Below are 25,527 nucleotides of genomic sequence, written 5' to 3' on the forward strand. Positions count from 1 at the left end.
TGCAGAAATTTTTGCGGGGCAATGGGTACATTCATTGGCCTTGGGTAAAAAATTTTGGGATAGTTATATATCTTATCTGGAGTTACACTTTCTTAGGCTACTTTTACACTAGCGTTGTTAGAATCCGGAAACCCGTATGCAAACGGACATCTGGTTTTTCCGTTTGACCAAATTTGTGAAATACCGGATCCGTCTCTTCCAGTGTCACCCAGAATAACGGATCCGGTATTAAAATTTTCCCACACATCAAAGGCTAAAAAAGCTCCTCCTATGTCCCGGCACATGCGCAGACCGGAAAACTGGATCCGGCAACGTGACAATTTCCGGAACACTGGATTCCGGATTCGTCATTAATACATCTCTGTGGAAATTAATGCCGGATCCGGAAAGTGCGGTAGTGTTCCGGGATTTTGGCCGGAAAAAATACGGCAGCATGCTGAGGTATTTAGTCTGGTCACATACCGTACAAGGGACGGAACGGAAGACATCCTTTCCATTTCCATTCAGAATGCATTAGGACAAAACTGATGCGTTTTTTTCCGGCATTGAGCCTCTACGACAGAACTCATTTTAGGAAAACTTTAACGCTAGTGTGAAAGTACCCTTATTTTCAAGACTTTCATTTCAAAACAATAAAAAAAAAAACTCTTAGGCCTTGTTCGGCACAATGTAGACAAAAATTACAACAATTAAGAGGGGAAATGCTAATGACTGAGGGGTGGGGGGTTGAATTTACGCCAGTGTCTAATTAGTAACGGGCAGAAAGCCACGTACTAATGGACTGTTAATGTGGTGGTGTCATGAGAAGGCAAAATGAATATTGTGTAGGGAGCAGTCAGCAAAGATGACTACCCCGACCAATATATTTCATACCCAATAATAAAAGAAATTAACAGAAATGTAAATAATCTCCGTTCAGCCTCTGTCTCCAGTCCTAATCGGTAGAAGGCCATTTAGGTGGAAATATCTAGCTACACTTGCTTACACTGAAACCCTGATTTGAAGTCACTTTAAAGGGAACCTGTCAGGTAATGTAGATATTGCCCCTCAAACGACCCGGAATACCTGACTGTTCTCCTCGTCATGTGCCTGGCAGTGTCCAAATTGCTTCAGCAGATGCCCCACTTCATTAAAAATCCACTTTAATGGGGTTGACTCACCTGAGACATTGGTGGTACATATATCACTAGGATATGCCACCAATGTCAGATAGGCACGGGTTCAACTTCTGAGACCTGCACCTACATTGTCTCCAGAATGGAGATACACGGCCACCCTGCATTCATTTCTGTGGGAGTTCCAAAAAAAGCTGTCTCGGCTATTTCCGGTAGGCTTATAGAAGTGAATGGAGCGGTAGCCGTGCTTGCGTGGTGTGCTGTCCATTCATTTTTTTATGGGGATGCCAAAAAATAGGCAAGCACGTTTCGCAACTCCCATAAAAATTAATGAAGAGCATGCCGAGCATGCGCAGTGCGCGCTCCTTCACTTTCTGGGCCCGTTTTAGAGATAAGTGCTGGTCTCAGAGGTGGGACCCACACCTATCTGACTTGGATTGCATATCGTTGCGATTTGCCATCCGAGTCCTAGATGACACAACACAACCTCAAAATTAGCCGTTTGGAGTCAAGGAGGTGGAGATGTTGAGAACTAAACACAATCTTGCTGCGCCTAAATACCACCACTTCCGTTGGTGATGAACACCCCTAAGGACAGGGAACATCATCAGCAGCAGTCCACCCGAAACCTCTAACCTCCTGCGTTGTTTTGTCCTATCCCTAGCAGTAAAAAGCTAGGGCAAGTAAACTCTGCTTCTCTGTGCATGTGCAGAGAAAAGGACCACGTGGCGCGCAAGGAAGAACTGACGAGGACTGTCCCAAAGTGGGAGGGGACAGAAACTCTGCAACCAATCAGATTATGCAGCAGCAGGAGAGGGGTATACTAAAACTGAAGAAAAAAGGTGACCTTTCCTCTAATGTGGTTATGTTACTGTAGCATGATAGAGCATGGATTAAAGAAAAACTCTGCAGCCAATCATGGAAATGGTTACAGCAGCAGAGGAGTGTGCTGCTCTTCACGGAAGCAGTGACCTGTGTCTAGTCATGTGGATATGTTAATGAGGATAGAGTGCAAATGATTGGAGCAGTGTCTTGATGTGACCTGGAAAACAAAAGACTCCAGCCAATCAGATCATGCTAATGATGACAGCAGCAGGAGAGAACTGTGCTGATTTTGCAGGAAGCAGTGACCTGTTCATGTGTGATCATGTTAGTGAGTAGCGAGCTGCCGGCCATTGGAGCGGAGTCATTAAGTGAATGGTAATAAAAACTTTGCAGGAAATCAGATCATGAGAATAAAGATGTTAATCAGGACTGAGACTCATGAAGTGAACGGGAATAAAGACAATCACCCAATCAGAACATGGAATTGAAGAGGTTGACCCATTTCAGATACTGATGGCATATCGCTAGGATGCGCCACCAATGTCAGATAGGAGTGGGACCCAATATTATCTCCAGAAGGAGAAAGCATTCACTGCTATGGGAGTCTGAAAAAAGCTAAGTGAGCGAGCTCGGCTTTTTTTTTGCAAGTCCCATAGCAGTGAATGGAGAATGCACTGCGCAGGCGCTGCCACCTCTCCATTCATCGCTATTAGACTACCGAGCCAGTCCTCGAATGGAGAGCGGCTGCACATGCGCGTTGTGCTCCTCTTCACTTCAGGGGCCAGATCCGTAGACAGGAGCGGGTCCCAAAGGTGCAGCTATCTGACATTGATGTCTGAGATGGGAATGCCCCTTTAATGTCAGCAGCAGGGGAGGAGTGTGTTGATCTTGAAGGAAGCAGTAACCCGTCCTTTCAGATGACTGGAACAAGCGGGGAAAAAAAATGTATCAAATGAATGACATTTGAAAAGTCCATCCTAACAGTTCTCAAAATAACTTTAATGTCTTTCTGAGAAACCTCAAACCGTATTTCACCAAACGCAGCGATATAGCAGTGCACGCTCAGCAGATGCAGTGTGCGCCTTTAAATGCGGTGAAGGGTAACGTATGGGGCGGCCATATGCTTTACTGAACTTTTTATTGAAAATAAAGTGAAACTAATCCCATAAATACCGATGATACATTTTACCTTTAAAATAGTAATCTGGCTCTGGGGAGAAATAAGCCTAATGTCGTTAACTGCAGCCCGCAGCGCCATATAATGAAGCTGATAAAACATGCTGTAGGGTAATCTACCATGTCACAGGCACGGATTGATCAGTGTGATGTCAGATTTAAGAGCCGCTCTCAAACCAGATAACGGCCATGGGGTTTTAATTTCAAGATAAATCTGATTCTGTTCCCGTTTTTTTCCTCTTGCACCATTTCCTCCAGGTAGAATAGTTTGTAACCTTTGCCAGTATTTCAGATCTCATCTTAAATCTTCATGTAACTCAGCCCGGTGACAACATAATCCCACAAAGCAAATTGGAAGTCTCCAAGGAGCCATCATGGCGGCTGCTCCATCCACGTTATGTCCAGTTATTGATTCCTCGGATTCCCTTTGATTTTATCTTTTCTATTATTGAACAAATCGATGGCTCACTTTAGTTTTATGGGACCCTTCAAAAGTTCTGAGGGGCGAATGTCTTATTCTGTCACCTTTTCTGACCACCGAAACAGACATCAGTATGGATCCCGTGGATTTCACAATGAGTGGTCAACTATTTCCAGCCTAATATTACACACTCAGATTGGGTCACTGTCACTAGTGGGGTACCTCAGGGGTCAGTACTGGGCCCTATTCTCTTCAATATATTTATTAATGATCTTGTAGAAGGCTTGCACAGTAAAGTATCAATTTTCGCAGATGACACTAAACTGTGTAAAGTAATTAACACTGAAGAGGACAGTATACGGTATATATACTACAGAGGACAGTATACTCCTACAGAGGGATCTGGATAGATTGGAGGCTTAGGCAGATAGGTGGCAGATGAGGTTTAACACTGACAAATGTAAAGTTATGCACATGGGAAGGAATAATGCAAGTCACCCGTACATACTAAATGGGTAACACTATTATGGAAAAGGATCTAGGAATTTTAATAAACAGCAAACTAAGTGTCAGGCAGCTTCTGCCAAGGCCAATAAGATAATGGGTTGCATCAAAAGGGGCATAGATGCCAGTGATGAGAACATAGTCCTACCACTTTACAAATCACTAGTCAGACCACACATGGAGTACTGTGTACAATTCTGGGCTCCGGTAAGACAGACATAGCAGAGCTGGAGAGGGTCCAGAGGAGGGCAACTAAAGTAATAACTGGAATGGGGCAACTACAGTATCCTGAAAGATTATCAGCATTAGGGTTATTCACTTTAGAAAAAAGATGACTGAGGGCAGATCTAATTACTATGTATAAATATATCAGGGGTCAGTACAGAGATCTCTCCCATCATCTGTTTATCCCCAGGACGGTGACTGTGACGAGGGGACATCCTCTGCGTCTGGAGGAAAGAAGGTTTGTACACAAACATAGAAAAGGATTCTTTACGGTAAGAGCAGTGAGACTATGGAGCTCTCTGCCTGAGGAGGTGGTGATGGTGAGTACAATAAAGGAATTCAGGAGGGGCCTGGATGTATTTCTGGAGTGTAATAATATTACAGGCTATAGCTACTAGAGAGGGGTCGTTGATCCAGGGAGTTAGTCTGATGCCTGATTGGAGTCGGGAAGGAATTTTTTATTCCCCTAAAGTGGGGAAAATTGGCTTCTACCTCACAGGGTTTTTTTCCCTTCCTCTGGATCAACTTGCAGGATAACAGGCCGAACTGGATGGACAAATGTATTTTTTCAGCCTTATATATTATGTTACTATGTTACTATTTTCAGAGGGGCAATGGATGCCAGAAACTATATTATCATGCTATTGCCATCTTAGATAGTAAATCGCTGCAATAGGCAGAGGCAAAAAGCTTAAAGGATGCAACTCTTCTGTTATTCCTCCTGGAAATGTTTAAATAAGTTAACTCCTTGTCCAAGGGACCTGTGCTTACACAGGGTTACATTGTTAGCAACGATTGGGCAGAATGTGAAGGAACATGCCCCCTAATGGTAATGTCCAGCTGTCCATTTATTTTAAAAGAGGAATAACCAAACATCTTCCGGGTCCCACAGCAGTACTGTAGCCTGTACAATACATTTTGGAAGTCTTCAGGCCCATACACTTATTTTACATTTTGTTATATCACTCTTTGTGCTAAAATAATAAAAATTGTAGATTTCCCCATCGTTCTTCACTCCATATCCCATATGCGAGAAAGTGAAAGCAGAATGTCTGAAATCATTCCTAATTTATTGAAAAAGAACAACTAAAATGTTGCATTGACATAAGTATTTACACCCTTTACTCAGGACTTAGTTGAAGCCCCTTTGGCAGCCTCCGGTCTTCTTGGAGATGATGTGTCAAGGTTTGCTTGCTTGGATTTGGAGATTTTCTGCCATTAGACTTTCATTAAGAATATCTCTGTACTTTGCTCCATGCAGCCACCACAATGTTTGACCATAAGGATGGTATTGGCCAGTGCCTGGTGTCCTCCAGACATTATGCTTAGAATTGAGGCCAAAAAGTTCAATCTTGGTTTCATCAGAGCAGAGAATCTTGTTTCTCACAGTCAGAGTCCTTTAGGTAGGGGCGTAACTACCATAGCAGCAGACCATGCGAATGCTATAGGGCCCCTCTTCTACTGGGGGTGAAAACTTGGTCAGGACTCTACCCTCTAAAGAAACAACTTTTATCAAACGAGGCGTTGGAAAAAATGGCACAAGGGCCATTGAAAGGGGTTTAGGTGGAAACCCTTCTGTCCTGTGGGGGGGTCCTGGTTTGATTCTTGCTATGGGGCCCTTACTTCTCTATGTATACCACTGCCTTTAAGTGTTTTTTTTGTTTGTTTTTTAACAATCTCCAGCTGGCTTTCATGTGTCTTCTACTGTGAAGAGGCTTATTTCTGGCCACTCTTCCATAAAGCCCTAATTGGTGTAGTGATGGAGTGATGGTTGACCTTCTGGAAGTTAGTCCTGTCTGCACATAGGATCCTTGGACCTCAGCCTGAGTGATTATTGGGCTCTTGGTTACATCTCTTTCCAAAGCTTTTTTCCCCCGATTACTTAGTTTGGTGGTTTGGCAGCTCTAGAAAGAGTCCAGGTTGTTCCAAATTTCTTCCATTTAAGAATTATGAAGGCCACTGTGCTCTTAGGAACTTTCAGTGCAGCAGATTAATTTGACCCCTTCTCCAGGTTTGTGCCTCCACACAATCTCATCTCTTAGCTCTTCAGGCAGTTCTTTCCTCCTCATGGATTGGTTTTTGTTCTGATATGCAATGTGTGACAGGCTAGTGTCTTTTCAAATCATGTCTAATTAACTGAATTTACCACAGATGGACTCCAATCAAGGTAGAAACATCTTAATGATGATCAAGAGAAATGTGAGGCCCCCAGAGCTTAATTTCAAGTGCCATAGCCAAGGGTCTGCTATTTTTGACAGAAACAAAAGTGCCATAGTTTCCATTATAAAGGGATGTCAAGACACAGTGAACAGAGACTTAACTCAACATGTCCATCCATTCCTTGCATAATCATAAGTGGGTTCTATTTGCAATGAAGACTTGTTTTTAATCCATCTCTATATATATTTTTTACTTTTGTTATTACGTGGAATGTGGCCTATAAAGCATTTCATGGGAGCACCGTTTCCCCAAGTGATCCTTTCCCCGATCAGAGGTGCTTATCACACCCAGGATCTGATCTAGGTCACGGGAAGCCGGCATGAGATTCTGACCAGTGACTGCATTCTGTAGAAGGCAGAGGATATATAAAGTCCATTAAAGTCTACTTCTATTGACTGAACTGCAGGAAAAGTCAGGCGCTAATCGAGAGCGTTCCCCAGCGATTCTGGGATTGTACTAACTAAGGCTCCTTTCACACCTGCGTTCAGGTGTCCGCTCGTGAGCTCCGTTTGAAGGGGCTCACGAGCGGCCCTGAACGCAGCCGTCTGGCCCTAATGCATTCTCAGTGGAGGCGGATCCACTGAGAATACATCCGCCTGCCAGCGCTCAGCCTCCGCTCCGCTCAGTGAGCGGACACCTGAACGCTGCAAGCAGCGTTCGGGTGTCCGCCTAGCCGTGCGGAGGCGAGCGGATCCGTTCCGACTTATAATGGAAGTCAATGGGGACGGATCCGCTTGAAGATGACACCATATGGCTCAATCTTCAAGCGGATCCGTCCCCCATTGACTTTCAATGTAAAGTCTGAACGGATCCGCTCAGGCTACTTTCGCACTTAGAAAAATGTTAAGTTATAATGCAGACGGATCCGTTCTGAACGGAGCCACCGTCTGCATAAATATCAGCGGATCCGTTCAGAACGGATCCGCTCGAACGCTAGTGTGAAAGTAGCCTAATATCCTTACATGACAGAATAAAAGAAACTAGTGACAAGTGCAAATCATGGCTGGAACCGCTCCAGTACATATCAGGCTATAGGGAAAATCCGCTCCATTGGGGTGGAAACACTAAGATGTCATTCCCTTCACTGGTTACTAAAGGGGTTTTCCACCTTGGAGAATCCTTAGAGGGATCCACTGACGATCAGGTAACCACGAAGTCTCCCTCTTGTGGGACTCTGAGTGATCAGCTGTCATCTGTGTGGATACCTGGGAACAAGTGTTCACTTTCTCCGCAGCGCCACCACAGGGGAAATGAAGCATTGCACATAAAAAGTACTGCACGGGACCCAACTGGAGAAGCGCCTGCAGCCGCTGCACCACCCATCAGTAATAACCCCTCATAGACAACTCTGTAGACCTGAAAGCTGCTTAGACCATCAATGAAATCTGGTGTCTTATAGAAATCTGACATTATTTATTAATGCTAATACACTTAATAATGGGAAGACATTTTTTATCATCAGGGCATTGAGTAGAATACAAATGTAAAGCTTACAGGGGCTATCCCACGATTAATATAAAAGATGAAAAGCATACATAGTCAAGTACATGACACAACTAGAACCAGCCCTGTACCTCACATGGATCCAGAGACCTCCCCATTCATTGCTCCAATTGATCTGCTAGATTCTCTGTCTGCTCAGGGGACATGTCCTTCCTGCTGCAGCTATCTCCCTATCACAACTCAGGGGGCGTGTCCTTTCTGCTGCATCTCTCTCCCTATCACAGCTCGGGGAGCATGTCCTTTCTGCTGCAGCTCTCTCCCTATCACAGCTCGGGGAGCATGTCCTTTCTGCTACAGCTCTCTCCCCTATCACAGCTTGGGGAGCATGTCCTTTCTGCTACAGCTCTCTCCCCTATCACAGCATCAGGGACGGTGCTGTATTTTCTGCTGCAGCTTTCTCTCTGTAAGGGCTCATGCACATGAACCTATTTTTATTCTGTGTCTGTTCCGTTTTTTTTGTGGCCCGTATGTAAACTATTCACTTCAATGGGGCTGCAAAAAAAAACGTATGTCCATGGGGCTGCAAAAAAAATTATGTATGTCCATTTCCGTATGTCCGTAAAAAACAAAAGGATAGGACTGTTCTATAAGGGGCCGGCTGTTCCGTACGAAATGCACATGGCTGGTATCCGTGTCTTGCGGAACCGCAATTTACAGAGAGCAAACCATCCAACGTTCGTGTGCATGAGCCCTAACTGCCACAACTTTTAACAGTAGATATGACTGGTGGCAGCTGAAGGATGGATCTGAGAATGTGTGACCACCTCAGCGAGGTGGACAGAGAAATGCGGAAAATAACAAACAGCAGGTGGCGCTATGTAGATGCATTTTTTTTAAATAACTCAGCGGCTATACTAAATGATTAAATGAATCCAATTCCAAAGCTATTCAGATCCAGGTGCTGGTTTGAAAAAAATATAGAATCGCTTTAAGGGTCCATTCACACGTCCGTTGTTTCTTTCCTGATCTGTTCCGTTTTTTGCTGAACAGATCTGGACCAGATCTGTACCCATTCATTTTCAATGGGTCCTGAAAAAAATCGGACAGCTCAATGTCTGATTTTTTTTCAGGACCCATTGAAAATGAATGGGTCCAGATCTGGTCCAGATCTGTTCAGCAAAAAACGGAACAGATCAGGAAAGAAACAATGGACGTGTGAATAGACCCTAATGTAAACTCTCACTATTATCAAACCAGTGCGTTACCTCAAGAAAATGCTCCGCTTGCTGTTCGCGATCCAACTTTCTGGACGTGGTGGTAATGAGACCTAAATGAAAATAAAGGAGACATCATTATAACTTCCAAATCTTGGCTGAGTATTGGAAAGTCTGTAAAGTTGTTTGCGGCTCTTAATATATAACTCACTAAGACTCTCAGATCAATGTAAAACCTGAAGCCCATCACCCACAGCGGAGCGAAACGCAGAAGCGTTCAATAGCGGCCAGGTACTGGGCGGTTTAGTAAAGTAACCGGATAGAGTATCATTCTGCACACTGCGCAGAGTTCCTATTAGATCTTATTGATGATACCTCCAATGATGACCAGGAGGATTACAATGCAGTGGACGTCTACCTGTTCTGTACTGGAAGTTGGTCCTCAAAATAATATTCACTGGTGGACCCAAGGAACCCCAGCCCAACACTTCTGCTGACCTATCATGAACACATAGTACTCGTGTAAACCAAATACAGCATCTTCCCATGGAGACAATATTGGCTTCATGAATATCTACCCCGGCCCGGCAAATAGAACAGTGGACAAACCTTGGATTTTCCGTGAAGCAAGCTGGATTCACCATTAAAGGTATTTTCCAACTATTATGTTGTTTCTTACCTCATGGACATCTTTCCCACAACCTTTTTTTTTCAGTTTGGACTTTCCTGACTAGCTTTTACCACATAAAACGATCCCTCTGGTTTGTTTCCACCCTGTAGGTAGCACTTCCTGTTCCTGCATCCAACCAAACCCATGATGCACTTCTCCTTTCTCAGCTCCAGCACCGCCCCTAACCACACCCAGCTAGTTTATAGCTCCTCCCACACAACTAGTTACAAGGACACTCCCCTCTCACTGCCCTGTCCATAGGCATAACATCACAGGAAATAAGTAAAAAGCTGCATGGACACGGTCATGTGACCACAGCCCAGAATGGGAGATAGAAACAATAAATGTAAAAGAAATACATTACAAAATGACAACGACCTTGATAAATGATTATTTTAAGGGCTGTTGGTGCAAACCAGAAAACCCGTAAGCGATGACCACATGCTGATAATTTAGGAGGCCCCGTGTACACATTTCAGGTAAGTTCAGCACAGAATTCGCATGAGATTTTTTTCAATATTTTTTTAACAGTTTTCTTACATTTTTTTTAAGCCTTTTTTATCCTTTTTTTTTAAAAATCCTTTTTAACCAATGTCCGTTTGCTTCAATACAAAATTGCATTTTCAGTCTGCAGTTTTGGGTGTGGATCTGCTCCAAAAAAGTGCAAAAAAACATTTTTTCAGCCCCCCTTCATTTCAATGGGAGAAGCAGGTTCTGCTGCAGGATAGGGCATGTTACTTTTTTTTCCCGATACTTCTTTTTTACAAGTGCTGCCTCCCTATGAAATGAATGGTAGGCTGTTTAGAGGCATTTTTTGACACGTTGCGACCAAAAAAACTCCACGTGAATAGGCCCTTACAGTCTTCCCAATACTTTCTATTATTTCTTTCATACTGAGCAAAAAAAAGGGTAAATTGTACAAAGTATCCGACTTCCTGGACAATAATCTGTTCTGAAATGCTCCGAGTAACCAGCGGGCAAACTGTCCGAGCAATATCCTTCCAACACATGAAAAACAGAAATGTCAGGAGCTAATGTGCCGGCCGCGTCCACTTCATCTTAACAATTCAAACGCCCCATTCAAAAGTGATACGAAAAGAGCAAAACGGAACCGAGGACTAATGGAAAGTACAACCAGACGATGACATATGGATTAGGGGAAGAAGAATTACTGGACAGTCTACAGTAAGTGTGACAAAGATGGAAATATCTCATTCCTGTGCTGAGATATCAGCTGTGCTAGTCCTGTCCTGCCTGTGGTCCGATGACAACAATCCTGTCCCTGTGATGTCATCTGTGCTAGTTTATAGGCAGTTTCTCCAAACTATTCTGTATGCTTCATCTTAAAGGGCATCTGTCAGCAGTTTTTGCCATATGACACTGGCTGACCTGTTACATGTGTACTTGGCAGCTGAAGGCGTCTGTGTTGGTCCCATGTTCATATGTGTCCGCATTGCTGAGAAAGATGAGGTTTTAATATATTGCCTCTAGGTGCAACGGGGGCGTTGTCATTACACCTAGAGGCTCAGCTCTCTCTGCAACTGTTGCGCCCTCTGCATTTTGATTGCCAGAACCAGATGTTATCATGTTTAGGCCTCATGCACACGACCGTTCTGTTTTTTGCGGTCAGCAAACCGCGGATCTGCAAAAAACGGAAGCCGCCCGTGTGCCTTCCGCAACTTGCGGAACGGAACGGGCGGCCCATTGTAGAAATGCCTATTCTTGTCCGCAAAACGGACAAGAATATGACATGTTCTATTTTTTTTGCAGGGCTACGGAATGGAGCAACGGATGCGGACAGCACACGGAGTGCTGTCCGCATCTTTTGCGGCCCCATTGAAGTGAATGGGTCCGTATCCGAGCCACAAAAACGGCGGCTGGGATGCGGACCAAAACAACGGCCGTGTGCATGAGGCCTTACACTGCCTGTCCCTGACAATCAAAGTGCACAGTGCTCGGCTGTTGCAGAGAGAGCAGAGCCTCTAGGTGTAATGGTAACGCCCCCGTTGCTCCTAGAGGATCATTTGCATATATTAAAACATTGTTTTTCTCAGCAATGCGGACACATTTGAACATGGGACCAACACAGATGTCTCCAGCTGCCAAGAGCACATGTAACAGGTCAGCCGATGTTATAGGTACAAAACTGCTGACAGATGCCCCTTAAATATGTATCCTGGGAAATTCTCCTCCAGATACTAAAGGGAGGCTGATGTTTATATTACGGAAGATCTCCATAACCCCTTATCTGCCAGCAAAAATGATAGGAATGGATCCTTAAAGGAGCTATGTAGTGTCCTTGGAATTTATACAGTCACTGCAATTCACAGGGTTAATTTATCATCAGTCTACGGCTAATTTGTAAAGTTCTGCTTTGTGGGAATATTTGTGACTTTTCTCTATTTTTGCAAAATATGGGTGAGGATCAAGCAGGAAGTACAGATTTAGGCATCATGCACACGGCCATGGCCGTATTGTGGCCTGCAAACACATTCACTTGAATGGGTCCGCAATCTGGAGCTGCGGTGCAGAATGGAGGCACGGAACCCCACGGAAGCACTACGGAGTGCTTCCGTGGTGTTTCTGTCCGTGCCTCCGTACCGCAAAAAAATAGAACATTTTATATTTTTTTGCGGTGCGGACGGATCACAGACCCATTCAAGTTGAATGGGTCTCGATCCGTCCCGGGCCGCCGCATGGACGTTGCCCATGCATTGGGGACTGCCTTACCAAAATGTGCACCTGAAAACCATAGTATACATTTTCTGGCACACAGACCTCCTGAGGACACACCTAAATTATTAAAGGCTATCTACACCTTTGGAGGCAAGTTTTTTATTATTGCATTGTACTTATTTTAAGCTAAAAATCTTTTTTTCAATTGGCCTTTATGAAAAATATGGAGCCCTTTTTTGTGTACATCGCTGAGAATCTCTAGTAGCAGCCAGTGGTTTTTCTGTCTTTTCCGTCATCTGGGGAGCAGACGGACTCTTTATCTATGCTCTCCAACATTATAAACACTCATTATAGCTCAGTCCTTATCTTTCTGATAAGAATGTGGCTTAAATAAGTGTTTATGGCCTCTTAGGCCTCTTGCACAGTAACGTATTTTCTTTCCGTGTCTGTTCCATATTTTTTTTTGCGGATCGAAAAATACATATGGTCTTGTGTAAGAGGCTTTAGTAGTTTGGAGATAAGAGTTATTACATGATCGGCACAAACAAAGTGAAAATACCAGTCACACAGCTAGAAAAACTGTTAACCTTTTGTGACAGAATGGATCAATATTTTTTTAATAAAGGTCAATTGAAAATAAGATTTTTTGCCAAAAATGAATAAAATGCAAATCGTGAAACAAAAATTGCCTCCAAAGGTGTACATAGCCTTTACGGCTACCTGCACACGTTGCAGGTCATATTTATTTTTCCCTTGCAGATTTTTTTTCCCCCTAGTGCCAGCAAAGTGAAGATAGGCCACACTTTATGATAATTTTACGAGTATTTTGCTCAAACACATTATTCTTCGTGTAATAGCCGCCAGGTGGCCTCATGCTAATCTATGGCAACGCCATATAGGGGCAGAAACAAAGATCAAGTTCAAGGAAGGCGAGCCTATTAAATGACAGAAAGGAATCACCAAACCTGGCCTACAGGTGACTGCTGCCAGACATTGACGGCCTCCACCCACAGGAACGGCCACTCTCATCTCTACACCCCAAGCACAGACTGACTTTTAATTAAAACACATATTTTCCGCTTCTAAATTAAACAACAAACTTCATTGGAGAGCTGCTATCTGCAGAACAGCATATTCCAGATGGAGCTGCTGCATGTGCCAAAAATTTATACAGAGCCGTTTGCGGGAACAGAGCATTTTTTTTTTTTTTTTTTTTTTTGCCTCGCTACATAATGATTACTGCAGGAGAGAACAACTATTTCTACATGTGCTACATTATAGAATTTCAAAAACGAAACCGTCCCCCGGACACTGCGGCTAAATGGACCACTCCGCGGCGTGCCCTGAGGAGCTGCTAATCGTAGCCGTTAGACCAGCAGAGACCCTTTCGTTCACAGTACAAAACAAAAAAAAAAACTTAAAACTAAACAAAAGCCAGAGACAAAACCGAGGCTGCGCCACCTGTTGCCGATGACATCATCAGCTGAGATGAAACATTCTTGCAAAAGGAATGGAGGGCTGATCAGACGCCCGGCGGGAGGCGGATATCTCACAGTCCAGAAGCACTTGGCACACAACAGGCGCCTTTTTCTCTTTCAGTCTTGGAGAATGTGAATGTTCTGTGGGCTCCCGCTTATAATTCTGTCTAAATTAGACAAATCCATTCCCTCCTAAAAAGACTGGAGAAGAAAACATTTCTGGGTAGGGTTACAGAGCAGGACAAGAGCAGTAAGGGCGTAGTGCCACGACGAGCTGCCACATATGATAGTCACTGCAATGGACCGGCTGATTTGGATAGGACTCCGTTAATCCGGCATTTGATCATCCAGAAAGTCTGGAATATTGTCATATAGGACGGCGAAGAAATAATCCGTAAGGCCGGACGACTCCAATTAAAGGGGGTTTTCATTTTAGTATAAACAAAGTTCTACAAGTTTCTAATATACTTTTTGTTTCAACTCCTCACCATTTTCAAATGTATGCTTGCTGTCAGTGAATGAGTACACAGTTGTTTACAAGAGGCCGCAGACCTGTGTATAGCTAGTCCCGCTCTAAGGGCAGATTTGTATCCAGTCTGGGCAATGCTTTGTGAGTAGGGATCAGCGAACCCGTGGAAGTTCTGGTTCGCCGGGTTCGGCCGAACTTCAGGTCAAAGTTCAGGTTCGGGACCCAAACTTGACCCCAAACCCGGACCCCATTAAAGTCAATGGGGACCCGAACTTCACTTTATTATTTTTCGTTATAACCTGGTTGTAACGGAAAATAATAGCATTCTTAAGACAGAATGCTAAATAAAATGGCCATTGAGAGGTTAAAAATAATTTTAAAAAAACCTCACCTCATCCACTTGATTGCACAGCCGGTATCCTCTTCTTTCTTCTTTCTGCAGGACCTGCAAAAGGACCTGCGATGACGTCTCTGCGCCCACCACGTGGTGAGCGCGTTGACGTCATCGCAGGTCCTGCTGAATGAAGATAGAAGGACCTGCAGTGACATCACCTAGCTCATCACGTGGTGGGCGCGGTGACATCATCGCAGGTCCTGCTGAATGAAGACAGAAGAGGATACCGGCTGCGCGATCAAGTGGATGAGGTGAGTTTTTTTTATTTTTAACACCTCAATGGCCTTTTTATTTAGCATTCTGTCTAAAGAATGCTATTATTTTCCATTACAACCATGTTATAATGGAAAATAATAAAATCACCCGAACACCGAACCCGAACTTCAGTGAAAAAGTCTGGGTCCGGGTACTTTACAGTTCGAGTTCGCTCAACCCTATTTGTGAGTTAAAGCAGCTGCACAGAGTTGATACTTTGCTACAATGTATCAGTCAGGAAGCAGGGCTGTTTAGCTCGCAGAGTATTGTCTAGACTGGATACAAATGTATCGACATCTCAGCTGTGAATACTGTATATCCAGTGTAGACAAGGCTCTGTGAACTAAATACATCAGCAGCAGCAGCTCTATAATCTGTCTGATGCTCTGCTACAATGTATCAGTCTGAAGTCCAGACTGTTGAGCTCACAGAGCTTTGTCTATGCTGGACACAATTGTATCCACTTGTTATGTCCAGGATTACTGCCTCTGAATGGAAACAAGAGTGTTTTCATTCACTTGTAGCATGCAGAGTTCCTGAAAATGGCGAAGGCGTTGAAACGCAAAATAAATGAGAGAGTTGTACAGTCATTAAAGGGGTATTCCAGTTACATCAAGTTATGTCAAGATACATCAAGATAGGTCCAGGTCCTAGAGAGGAGATCTGCATCTGTCATGTCTGGCAGATGCAGGTCCCATCTGTAGAAGCTGGACCTATCACCTATCTCCAGAATGGGGGTCCCCCAACTCTCGTCCTGGTGAGGCGACTGCTGCCTCTAATAAATAGAGAGGGGGTCGGGTGTGATCTCCCAACCGCAGACGTGCGGCCGTCTGCCCATTTATTCTCTCTGTGTTGAACATAAAGTCAGCAACTTTGTATGACCCTTTAAAGGGGTTGTCCATGATCTCCTCCCCAGTCCGGGGTACTTGTGGAGAAATCAATACTTGGGCCTCCTGCAGACGACCGTATGGTTTTGTGGGTCTGTTTTAAACTGATCCGTTTTTCTGTTTTGTTTGTTTCAGCAGTGTTTGTGTTCCTTTTTTTTCCATTTGGTTTCCGTTTGTGATCCGTTTTTTGCATACAATAATGTTTAAACAGTAAGTACATAAAAAAAATTGGGCTGGGCATAAAATTTTCAATAGTTGATTCCGCAAAAACGGAACGCATACGGAAGACATACGGATGCATTCAGTTTTTTTTGCGGACCCGTTGACTTGAATTAAGCCACGGAACGTGATTTGCGGCCAGTAATAGGACATGTTCTATGTTTGAACGTAACGGAAATATGTAAATAGGGAAACAGAAGTTTTTTTTGCGGATCCATTGAAATGAATGGGTCCGTATACGGAATGCAAAAAACTGAACGAAATGGACAAAAAAAAACCACGGTCATATGCAGGAGGCCTTACCTGCACTTTGCTTCTTCGGTCTGGCTCCTTGGCTCCTGAGCTCTCTATCAACTTTTGCAAAAACTGGGTCACATGCGCTGTTGCAGCCAATGGCTGGCCTCAGCAATGATGGGTCCCCAAGCTACCTGTGACTGCTGGAGGAAAGTCATTGGCTGTAGCAGTGCATGTAATTTGCCAATGTCCATGCAGGGAGTCGGTAAAGACAGCATGGGAGCAGGAACCAAATGGGGCGACCAGGTGAGTGTGGACTTGTTAACTGGCTGGATGGAAAATGCAAAAAAACCACAAGAAAAATGCAAAAACAAGACAACCCCTTTTAGCACACATAGTTTCATGTACTCCATCAGTGGTCACCCAGACAGGATGTCACTAAACTTAAACTGTCTGCAGAATACACTAAGGGAAGTCGTAATGAGAATAATAAATGCGGATTCTGTAAATTCCAATATTAATAAAAGTATGCATGAGTAGGCACTGCAGCGGAGCGAGAAGTGTCCTCCACAGCACTCAGCCGAAGACTTCTGAGCTCGTATCATTTTGTGACTCCACTTGACTCCTCTTTGCCTCATGGTCTCAGTCGTGGCTCGCTCTTCAGAGCTGGTACGGCTGCAGGAAGCAGATACATTCTGCTGTCATAGAGACAGGGCGGCTTTTCGAGGACTGTCATGGCACTCACACTGGTGAACTGTAATAACTCCTGGCAGATGCTCCTCTCATCTACTGCTTAGCAAGCTGTCAGGACAAGGGAACGTGGAGCAAAAACAGTTCCTCGGCCAGTTTGGGTAGTAGAAGAGGCAACGAGCGTATTTAATGCGACATAATATGGCGTCATACCCAGAGTCATCATCAGTCTGGTCTGTTCGATTAGTGACAGGATTCCTACTTCTCCCCTTAGAGTCCTCGTATTTTCACGCAATTTCCTTTTATTTAATAGAGAATTGTGTAACTAGCAAATTTCTAAATCACTTCCTTTAAGAAATCTGCCTGCATCCACCTGAAAAATGCTGTAAAGTCATGGCCACTAGGGGTCTCACTTCCACCTAAGTTGCAGTCCACTGTCTGTCGTCAGACAAGAAGAAAGCTTAGAGGAAATGGGGACGTGTCAGAGCTAGCTGAGATCCTGAGGCTGATAACTGAACTGCTTCTACACTGCTTCTGAACATCATAGGAGCCTCCCGTGCGTCTGTAAGCATGATCTCCCCCTCCTTAACTGTTCTGTGAGCTCTGGAGCTGAAAACAAACATAGTGGGAAGTAAGGGAAAGGATTTCACAGCAGTACAGTGCTGGCTGCTTCTTAGTGAAATGCATCAAACTGTGCAGCTGAAACAGGTAATACTATGGCTGAAAAAACATTAGTGAAGCCCAAACCAAACATAACTGTTCCTTCACAGTTATGATTGTTCAAAGAAGCATAGCCATTATGCAAACTTTTTTTTTTTTTTAACTCAGGTATGCATTAAAGGAGTTGTCCAGGATAAGAAAAACATAGCAGCTTTTATCCACCAACAGCATTCCGGATTATTGGATGCCAGGTTATATGAATTTCCTTTTATATAATAGATGTATGCTGGAAACGCAGGATGCCAAATAATATGTCTGCTATTAGATCTATCGGAATTTTCATTTTTACTCGCTTTACCAGAAATTTAAGCGTAACGGTTTCTGGGGTACTGGATGCTGGATTAAAAGGATTTTCTTCTCGATACAGTATTTGTAGAAAAGCAGGCAATGTCGGATATTAAAGCTCCCATGGGATATGTCATCCAGCGCTTCCAGAAGCAGTAGTGAGATGATTTCTGGACTAGTGTTCAACACGAATATTCGAATTGCGAATTTTAAAATCGAGAATATCGCCACTTCGAGAATTCACGAATATTTAGAATATACTGCTATATATTCGCATTCGCGAAGAGTGTTGAATATTCTAATCACGAATTTATCGCAAATATATTGCATTGCCGATACAATGACTGGAGATCACGAATTCTCGAATTTGCTAATTTCCGGTGAATATTAGGCCAAAAATTTGCAAAATATCACAAATTCGAATATTGCCTATGCCGCTCATCACTATTCTGGACTATTGGATGACGGCTTAAAGGGATATTCTGTATATTGCAGATACTTATTCAATATTTCTGGAAAAGCTGGATGGCCATCAGTATGTCTGCCATATAAGCTCCCATGAGAGTGTTCACCCAGCTTTTCCTGACACAGAATACAAGACGTTCTGGACTATTGGATGTCAAATTAAAGGGATTTTCCGGTATATCATAGACATTGATTCCATGGTTCTAGAAAAGCTGGGTGACAATAAATATGTCTGCGACTTAAGCTCACGTATGAGTTGTCGGGATCTCTGGACTATCGGATGCCGGATTACAGGTTTCTCGCTGTATATCATGGCCTGCTGATCCTGAAATAAACATCACTGCTTAATAATCTCCCCCCGGATGACAGAGCGGCTACTTTACACTGTAATAACATGTGTTTTCCGAAGCGAGGGGGCGCAGACAATTAATCTCTCCATTGTTCTCGTCGTGTAAGGATCGTGTCGTTTCCCGCCTCGAACATCTGACGCCGGCGACACATCATTAATCAAAGTGTCCCTCTGCAGCGACCCATCGCTTAGCTCCTGCCGTACGAAAGAATTTCAAAATTATAAAAAGGAACAAAAAATCCCTGAGATTTCGAAAATCCAACCCTGCCGTATGTAATTCACCACCGGCAACTGCGCCGCCCCTTTAAAAATAACAAAATGTAAAAGAATTGTACGAAAAGTAGCAAAGCCAATTACCCGCTCCTGGAAAATAAATCACATACTGTATGGAGTCAGGGTGCCCCCATTGTCCCCTGAGAATTAGTTACCATGAAGTCACGCGGGGCGACCAGGCACCATGCAGAGCCAGTTAGTTATCTCTAAAATGTAGCAACGTTCTGCAGTTGCCATGGAAACCGGTTCGCAGGTATGTATCAAGCTTAATATCCGCGCAGCTTATCCATCCCGTTATGGCAGGGGGGTGATTATTTCTTAAGACCTGTCACATATTAACTGAAAGCAGATGTGAAATCGCATCAAATAGACATCGCGGGTTAGGAAAATGTTTCCATTATCTAAAGACTTCAGCGAGCGGTAGATGTGTTAAACCAAGACTATAAAAAGAAGAGAAAATGTCATTGTTCCAAAATTCCCAGAATTTTTCCACCTTAAAATGATTTCTGCCTTAAAAAAAAAAGAAAATAAATAAATAAATAATAATAATAATTAGGGCAATAGCTTAAAGGACAATTCCTTAAACAGATATTATCAGAATCTTTTAGCTATGAATCACAGAGCTGCTGAGGAGGTCACATTTCCACTGGAGAGCCATAGACAGAATATGAGCATCCTGCGGGGTCGGCTTTATAGAAAATGGGGCCGTATTAAGGTCCACCCTGTTTGCCACGTTAGTTCTTCTCATAATTTCAGTCCACCTTATAGCTGATATTGTCACATAGTTCAAAAAGAATACTGCAATATATAACGCATATAATGCCACTGCATATTTATAATAATAATAAAGGACAAGTGACCAAATGACCGCAACTGGGCGGCAGTCCCTACACTGAAACATGTGCGTGGAGAACACACAAACAAGGAGCAAAAAACAGACGGACAAGGAAGCACCCAAAAAACGCCATAAGCAAACGAGAAAAGCACCAAGCAGATCCAGAAATTCACAAGCCAGAGGAGTCTTCAGCAATACCACAAGGTAACAGCAGGAGGAGCCATGACGGCATCACTGCATGCCGGGTGGAGCTGTCAGCTAAGCGAGCTGACGCTCTGGACCTCCGCGCACCTTGTCATTGGCCCAGGGCTTCAGTCTGAAAGGGCCGCCCAGCTGATATGGTGACAACGTGTTTTCCCACAATCTACATTTATTTTCTTAGGTGATAAATGTCTGATTTTTGGGGGGGTCCTCGACACAGGGAACTCACCGATCACTTGAACAGAGCATCTCCAGGTGGAAAATGACATCATTGGCACTTGCGCAGTAAGTGTCGGACTGGGGTACCTAGGACCCACCAGTAAAATTTATTTTGGGGGCCCACAATACGGATATATTCAAGTATAATAAATAATCTAACAAGTTTTTAATATGAACATAGGCTGGTTGAGGCGCTGTACATTGAATAAATGTATGTAGTGCAGTAAGTCTACTGTGTTATGTGCCACTTGTGCAGGGGGTGGGAGACTAGGGGCCCACCTTGCTCAGGAGCCCACCGGGGGATTCCCCTGTACCCCAGTGGGCCAGTCCAAGCCTGGGCGCAGTAGTCATCTGGGGAAGCAGAGGTCGTTGTACTGCGCATGGAAAGGTCTCCTTAGCCAATCACTGACCTTAGTGTTGACCTCCCTCAGCCGGTGATTGGCTGAGCAGGCATTTCCGGCATGTGTTGAGTCAGAACAGGAAGTGGAGGGCAGCGGGTTGTCCATTATAGCACCGGCTTTGTCCACCCAAAACAAAAAGGCCATTATTTTTTTGTCCTTCTAGGGAAGAGGAGACAGGAGAGATGATGATTGGGCAGTTGGATTTCCACATGCCCAATCCTTTTGTTCTTTGGGTGATACAAGGCTGCTTTACCCGTCTTTCAACACTCAACACTAAGAACACATTCACTCTGGCGGGGGGGGGGGGGGGGGGGGTACTTTCAGCCAGTAGTACCCCCCCCCCCCTGTCAGGAGGGGGGGGGGGTACTTTCAGCCAGTGTTATACATTGTAGCCTATTTTTGGTTGCTTCTTATACTGCAGAAATGAAGGAGAAACAACAGGAGTAACATGACCCCTTTACTGTTAGAACAGTACATGATGTAGTGAAGGTAATTTTCCTACCGGTGACTGTATTTTTAGTTACAACCTCCCTTCTGATCCTCAGCTTTGTCATGTGACCAACACTCTGACTCTCCAAATAACACAACATCTTATTTATGGACAGGAAGCCAGTTTCTCAGTGTATTCCTATGGAAGCCTCAATGTCAGTCTCATTGTCATGTGACCTGTCCTTTTTCAGTTGATAATCAGACTGTATTTTCACATGAACAGTGACTGTATTCTTACCGGTGATTGTATTTGTGAGTTATAACCTCCCTTCTCATCCTCAGCTGTGTCATGTGATAAGCACTCTGGACAGGAAGCCAGTCTCTCTATGTACTCCTATGGGAGCCTCAATGTCAACCTCATAGGAATGAATAGAGAAGTAACTTACTTCCTGTCCTGTGTCAGTTGGAGAGGCAGAGTGTTGGTCACATGACACAGCTGAGGATTGGAAGGGAGGTTATAACTCTGAAATACACTGCTAAGAATATTACCTTCACTACAGTTTATATCATGGACCTTTCTAATGGGCCAAAGAGTAAACATTTTTGTGGGAGTGCTTCTTTAAGTTCTGTAGAACTTCTTTAAGCCTGATGATCAAATGAAGCCTATGATGATTCCTTAAATAACAGAAAAACAATAAAAGAACATGGCACGTTAGTGCCAAAATGGTGGATTTTTTTTTTTTTTATTTTATATATTTTTTGCATTATACAAAATTTGCAGCCCTATTGGAGTGACACATAAGTCAATGCCTAGGCTAAGAAACAAGCCCATAAAATGTAAGGTTATCCCGTAAGTGAATGAAAACACGTCACCCGCTTCATGTCAACACCGATACCAAGCCTAACATAATAGCAGGCAACATTACCGTTGTAAGTAGATAGAAAACAGATGGTCCTTTTATGTACGCGTTGTTTCCTCTGCATACAAATGCTTTTTGGGGGATCTAATTAGTCTTCCACAAAACTCAAACTGGGTAATTACTATCATTATCCCCTTTTCAAATAAATCTGAAGTCTAAACCGCAATTACGTTTTTAATCTTGCCGTTCATATTCGCACAAACAATTTTTTCCTCTTTGGGAAAAATAAAAAGTTGTAAAAAGTTCTTTAGAGGTAAAATTGAGACATAATGCAGATCATTCCTAGAATTACTGACTGCTCTCAATCTATCGTCTCTGAAGAGTTTGGTAAATTTCAGCATCTACGATGGTTTATTGGTATGAGGGGATGATGACAGATCGTCCATCTTTGTCAGTGCTTTATATATGCACAGTGGTGCAATCAGGATCAAACCTTCAGAGAACATGATGTTTCTAGTGCCTACTGGGCCATGGTATCTGGATGGGGCCCAAACCAGGGCCAGCCTTAGTCATTTTTCTGTAGAACTCCCTTTCCAATATCCACAAAATGCCAACATTTATTCAGCATTGTAAAGGAACTAAGAGATTCTCATTATGCAGTACCCCAGACCTGGGGGTGTTTGCAATTCTCATGTTTTATATTGTATTGTTTGTGTATTTTTATATGTTTTGGCCATTCATTCCAGTTGGAGAAGGTATGGTTGGCATGAACGAGACCAGCCACCCTGGTCCTCCCCTCTTGGTAGGAGTAGGCTGGTCCTGAGAGTTAATGAAAGAGATAGGACACACACACCAGAGCTCCTACTCCTAGGGACCATATCCAGTTTTCCTGTGAGACCATCAGTCCAGAGAGATCATCAGAATTAAGAAAACTGCTTCCAGGAAGCTTCAATGTACAAAGACAGCAGAGTGATTAGCGAAATTACAGCTTTCAGATCATGCTTCAGATAAGGGACTGCGGCTCAGACACCCATCACCTAGATTAACCCTCAACCATAGTAACTTCAAGCCTGTATTTTTGTTAGCCTTGCTCTGGCGAAGAGAATCTGATATCAATGTTTTCATTTGCATCCTTTCTTGCCAAATTGATTTGATAGAGGATGGCCACCATGAGGTCTTCAGAGAGAAGAGGCCTAGCTCTGATTGGTCCTATTGTTGTTACTGGTGTAACAAACAGCAGGCTTGGACCCACTGTTCCACAAGACCAACCTCCTCTAAGGACGTTGTCTAAGTTAACCCCTCGTTCTTTACAGTACCGAGTGGAACATCAGGATGCTACCTCTTGAGGTGGGTTGGTACACGAAGCAGCTAGCCCAGGTGGAGCAGGTGGTACCAGTGCAAGGCATCAGTGGTGCAAGCTTAGTCAACAAGCTAAGTTGTAGTACAAAGGATGAGACAGAGGCATAGTTGTACAAGCAAAGGATCAGGGCAGGCAGCTCAGGTTCAGGTCAGACAAACCAGGTCGGTAACAAGAAAGAGACAAAACAGAACAGGTAAGGGTCAGACAGTTAGCAGAATCCAGAAGACAGACACAGGTCAGGAGTACAGGAACGCAGGAACAAAGACCTTCGCAGGACACTAAGGACCTATGACACTCAGGCAACTGGAAAGAGGGCAGGGCCATTTTATATAGGTGCAGGAGGGCTGGAATTGGCCAGAGGACTCAAACTAATGTGCTGGCCCTTTAAATTTACTGAAATAACACGCTTCAGCCCTTTAACACGCACACTCTCAGGAAGCAGGCTGGAAGACATGCCGCTCTATGTGGCCGGGAGAAGACAGTGAGGGAGGCAGCCGGGGAGGACAGTGCGCGCCCGGACAGAGAGCCAGAGGCCGCGATGGTGACTAGGGGAACACTGGTGACCAGCTACCTCCATTACAACTGGGTGCCAAGTACCTGAGCAGGGTTCCTATATGAAGAGGATCTCCAACAATAGCAAACAAGAGGTTGGGGAATTGGTGCAATAGTCATGGACATGAACATCAGACTTTTGGATCCAGGGTGACAAAACCTTGCACCACAATGGGTGCTCATTTTTGATCTTTGCCATGCTGCCCCCTTTCTTCTATATATGCCATTGAAACTGGGAATTCAAATCACAACAAAAGTTCCACCTACCAATTATCTAACTAGGCTTTCTTTTTTCACCAATATCCGAGGACAACAGTGGATCTGACCCCATATATATTTTCTGTCCCCATTTCTCTTGCGTATAAATTTCCACAATCAGATAATGCCTTCAACATTGATACAAATAAATATATCAAGGTAAAACCGATGATGTCATTAAACAGATTTACTAATGTATGAATCCATTATGCATGATGCATCCTCCATTAAGATGCCCAAATGACAGGACAAGATGGGCAAATATTCAATGACCGGAAGCGTTATTGATTTCGAGGCTTTAGAGTCAAATGGGATATAATGCTTTGTTAAAAGTACTTTCACACGCTGCAACCAAAGACAATATCTGAATTTTTACAAGAGATGGGAGTAAATTTGATTAAAACCAAACACAAGTCTTTTAGAAGCTAATGAGTTCAATAACTGAGAATTTCCTGGAACTGAGGGCAATCCCTTTGGTTAACCCTTTCTGGATTGGATTCTTCTTCACATAAATTACAGATGTGCGTCAGATTATTACAATCACTTTTCAAATATATTCTGGGCCTAGAAAAAGGTGAACACATGGAGAACATACAGACTACCAAAAGACAGTGACATGGTGAAGACCCAACCTGAAAGGAAAGGACCATTTGATCCTGGTGGACTAGAGGCTAGAGCAGTGATGGCTAACCTTGACACTCAAGCTGTGGTAAAACTACAACTCCCAAGATGCCCCCCTTGCTTGGCTGCTCTCAGAACTCTATAGAAATAAATGGAGCATGCTGGGAGTCGTAGTTTCACCACAGCTGGAGTGCCAAGGTTAGCCATCACTGGGCTAGAGGCACAAATTCTGTCATTCAGTCAGCAATCTCTAACCTAAATGATGGAGAAGATCAATCATTAATAGCTAACTTCATGCCTATTCATTCTCCAAACACTGGACCTGTACGGCCATGATAGCATCTGCAGTCCATGGAGAACATACTGACTACTGGGACACAGTGAATCAGTCATGATGAAGACCCAACCTGGAATGAAAGGACCAGTTAATCTTGGTGGACTGGTGGCAAAAATCTATGCCATGAAGGTGGACACAGTGAGCAATCTCTAACCTCAAGGATGGAAAAGGTCAGTTATCAATAGCTGACTCCATGCCTACTCATTCTCCAAACACTGGCCATGATAGGATTTGTAGCCTATAGAGA

At 43.7% G+C, this 25,527-nt stretch overlaps 1 protein-coding gene across 3 annotated transcripts in view; it reads right to left on the reverse strand.

Moving 5' to 3' along the window:
- FAT3 (FAT atypical cadherin 3) overlaps positions 1-25,527 on the reverse strand; it is a 444,217-nt gene that overhangs the window by 198,379 nt on the left and 220,311 nt on the right. For all 3 annotated transcript variants that reach the window (XM_044286543.1, XM_044286542.1, XM_044286541.1), the window contains exon 4: positions 9,195-9,256. In XM_044286543.1, the coding sequence (XP_044142478.1) occupies positions 9,195-9,256 (62 nt within the window). The remainder of the gene's footprint in view (positions 1-9,194; positions 9,257-25,527) is intronic.

The sequence above is a fragment of the Bufo gargarizans genome, chromosome 3 (genome assembly GCF_014858855.1).
Source record: "Bufo gargarizans isolate SCDJY-AF-19 chromosome 3, ASM1485885v1, whole genome shotgun sequence".
In the NCBI taxonomy this organism is placed as follows: Eukaryota; Metazoa; Chordata; class Amphibia; order Anura; family Bufonidae; genus Bufo; species Bufo gargarizans.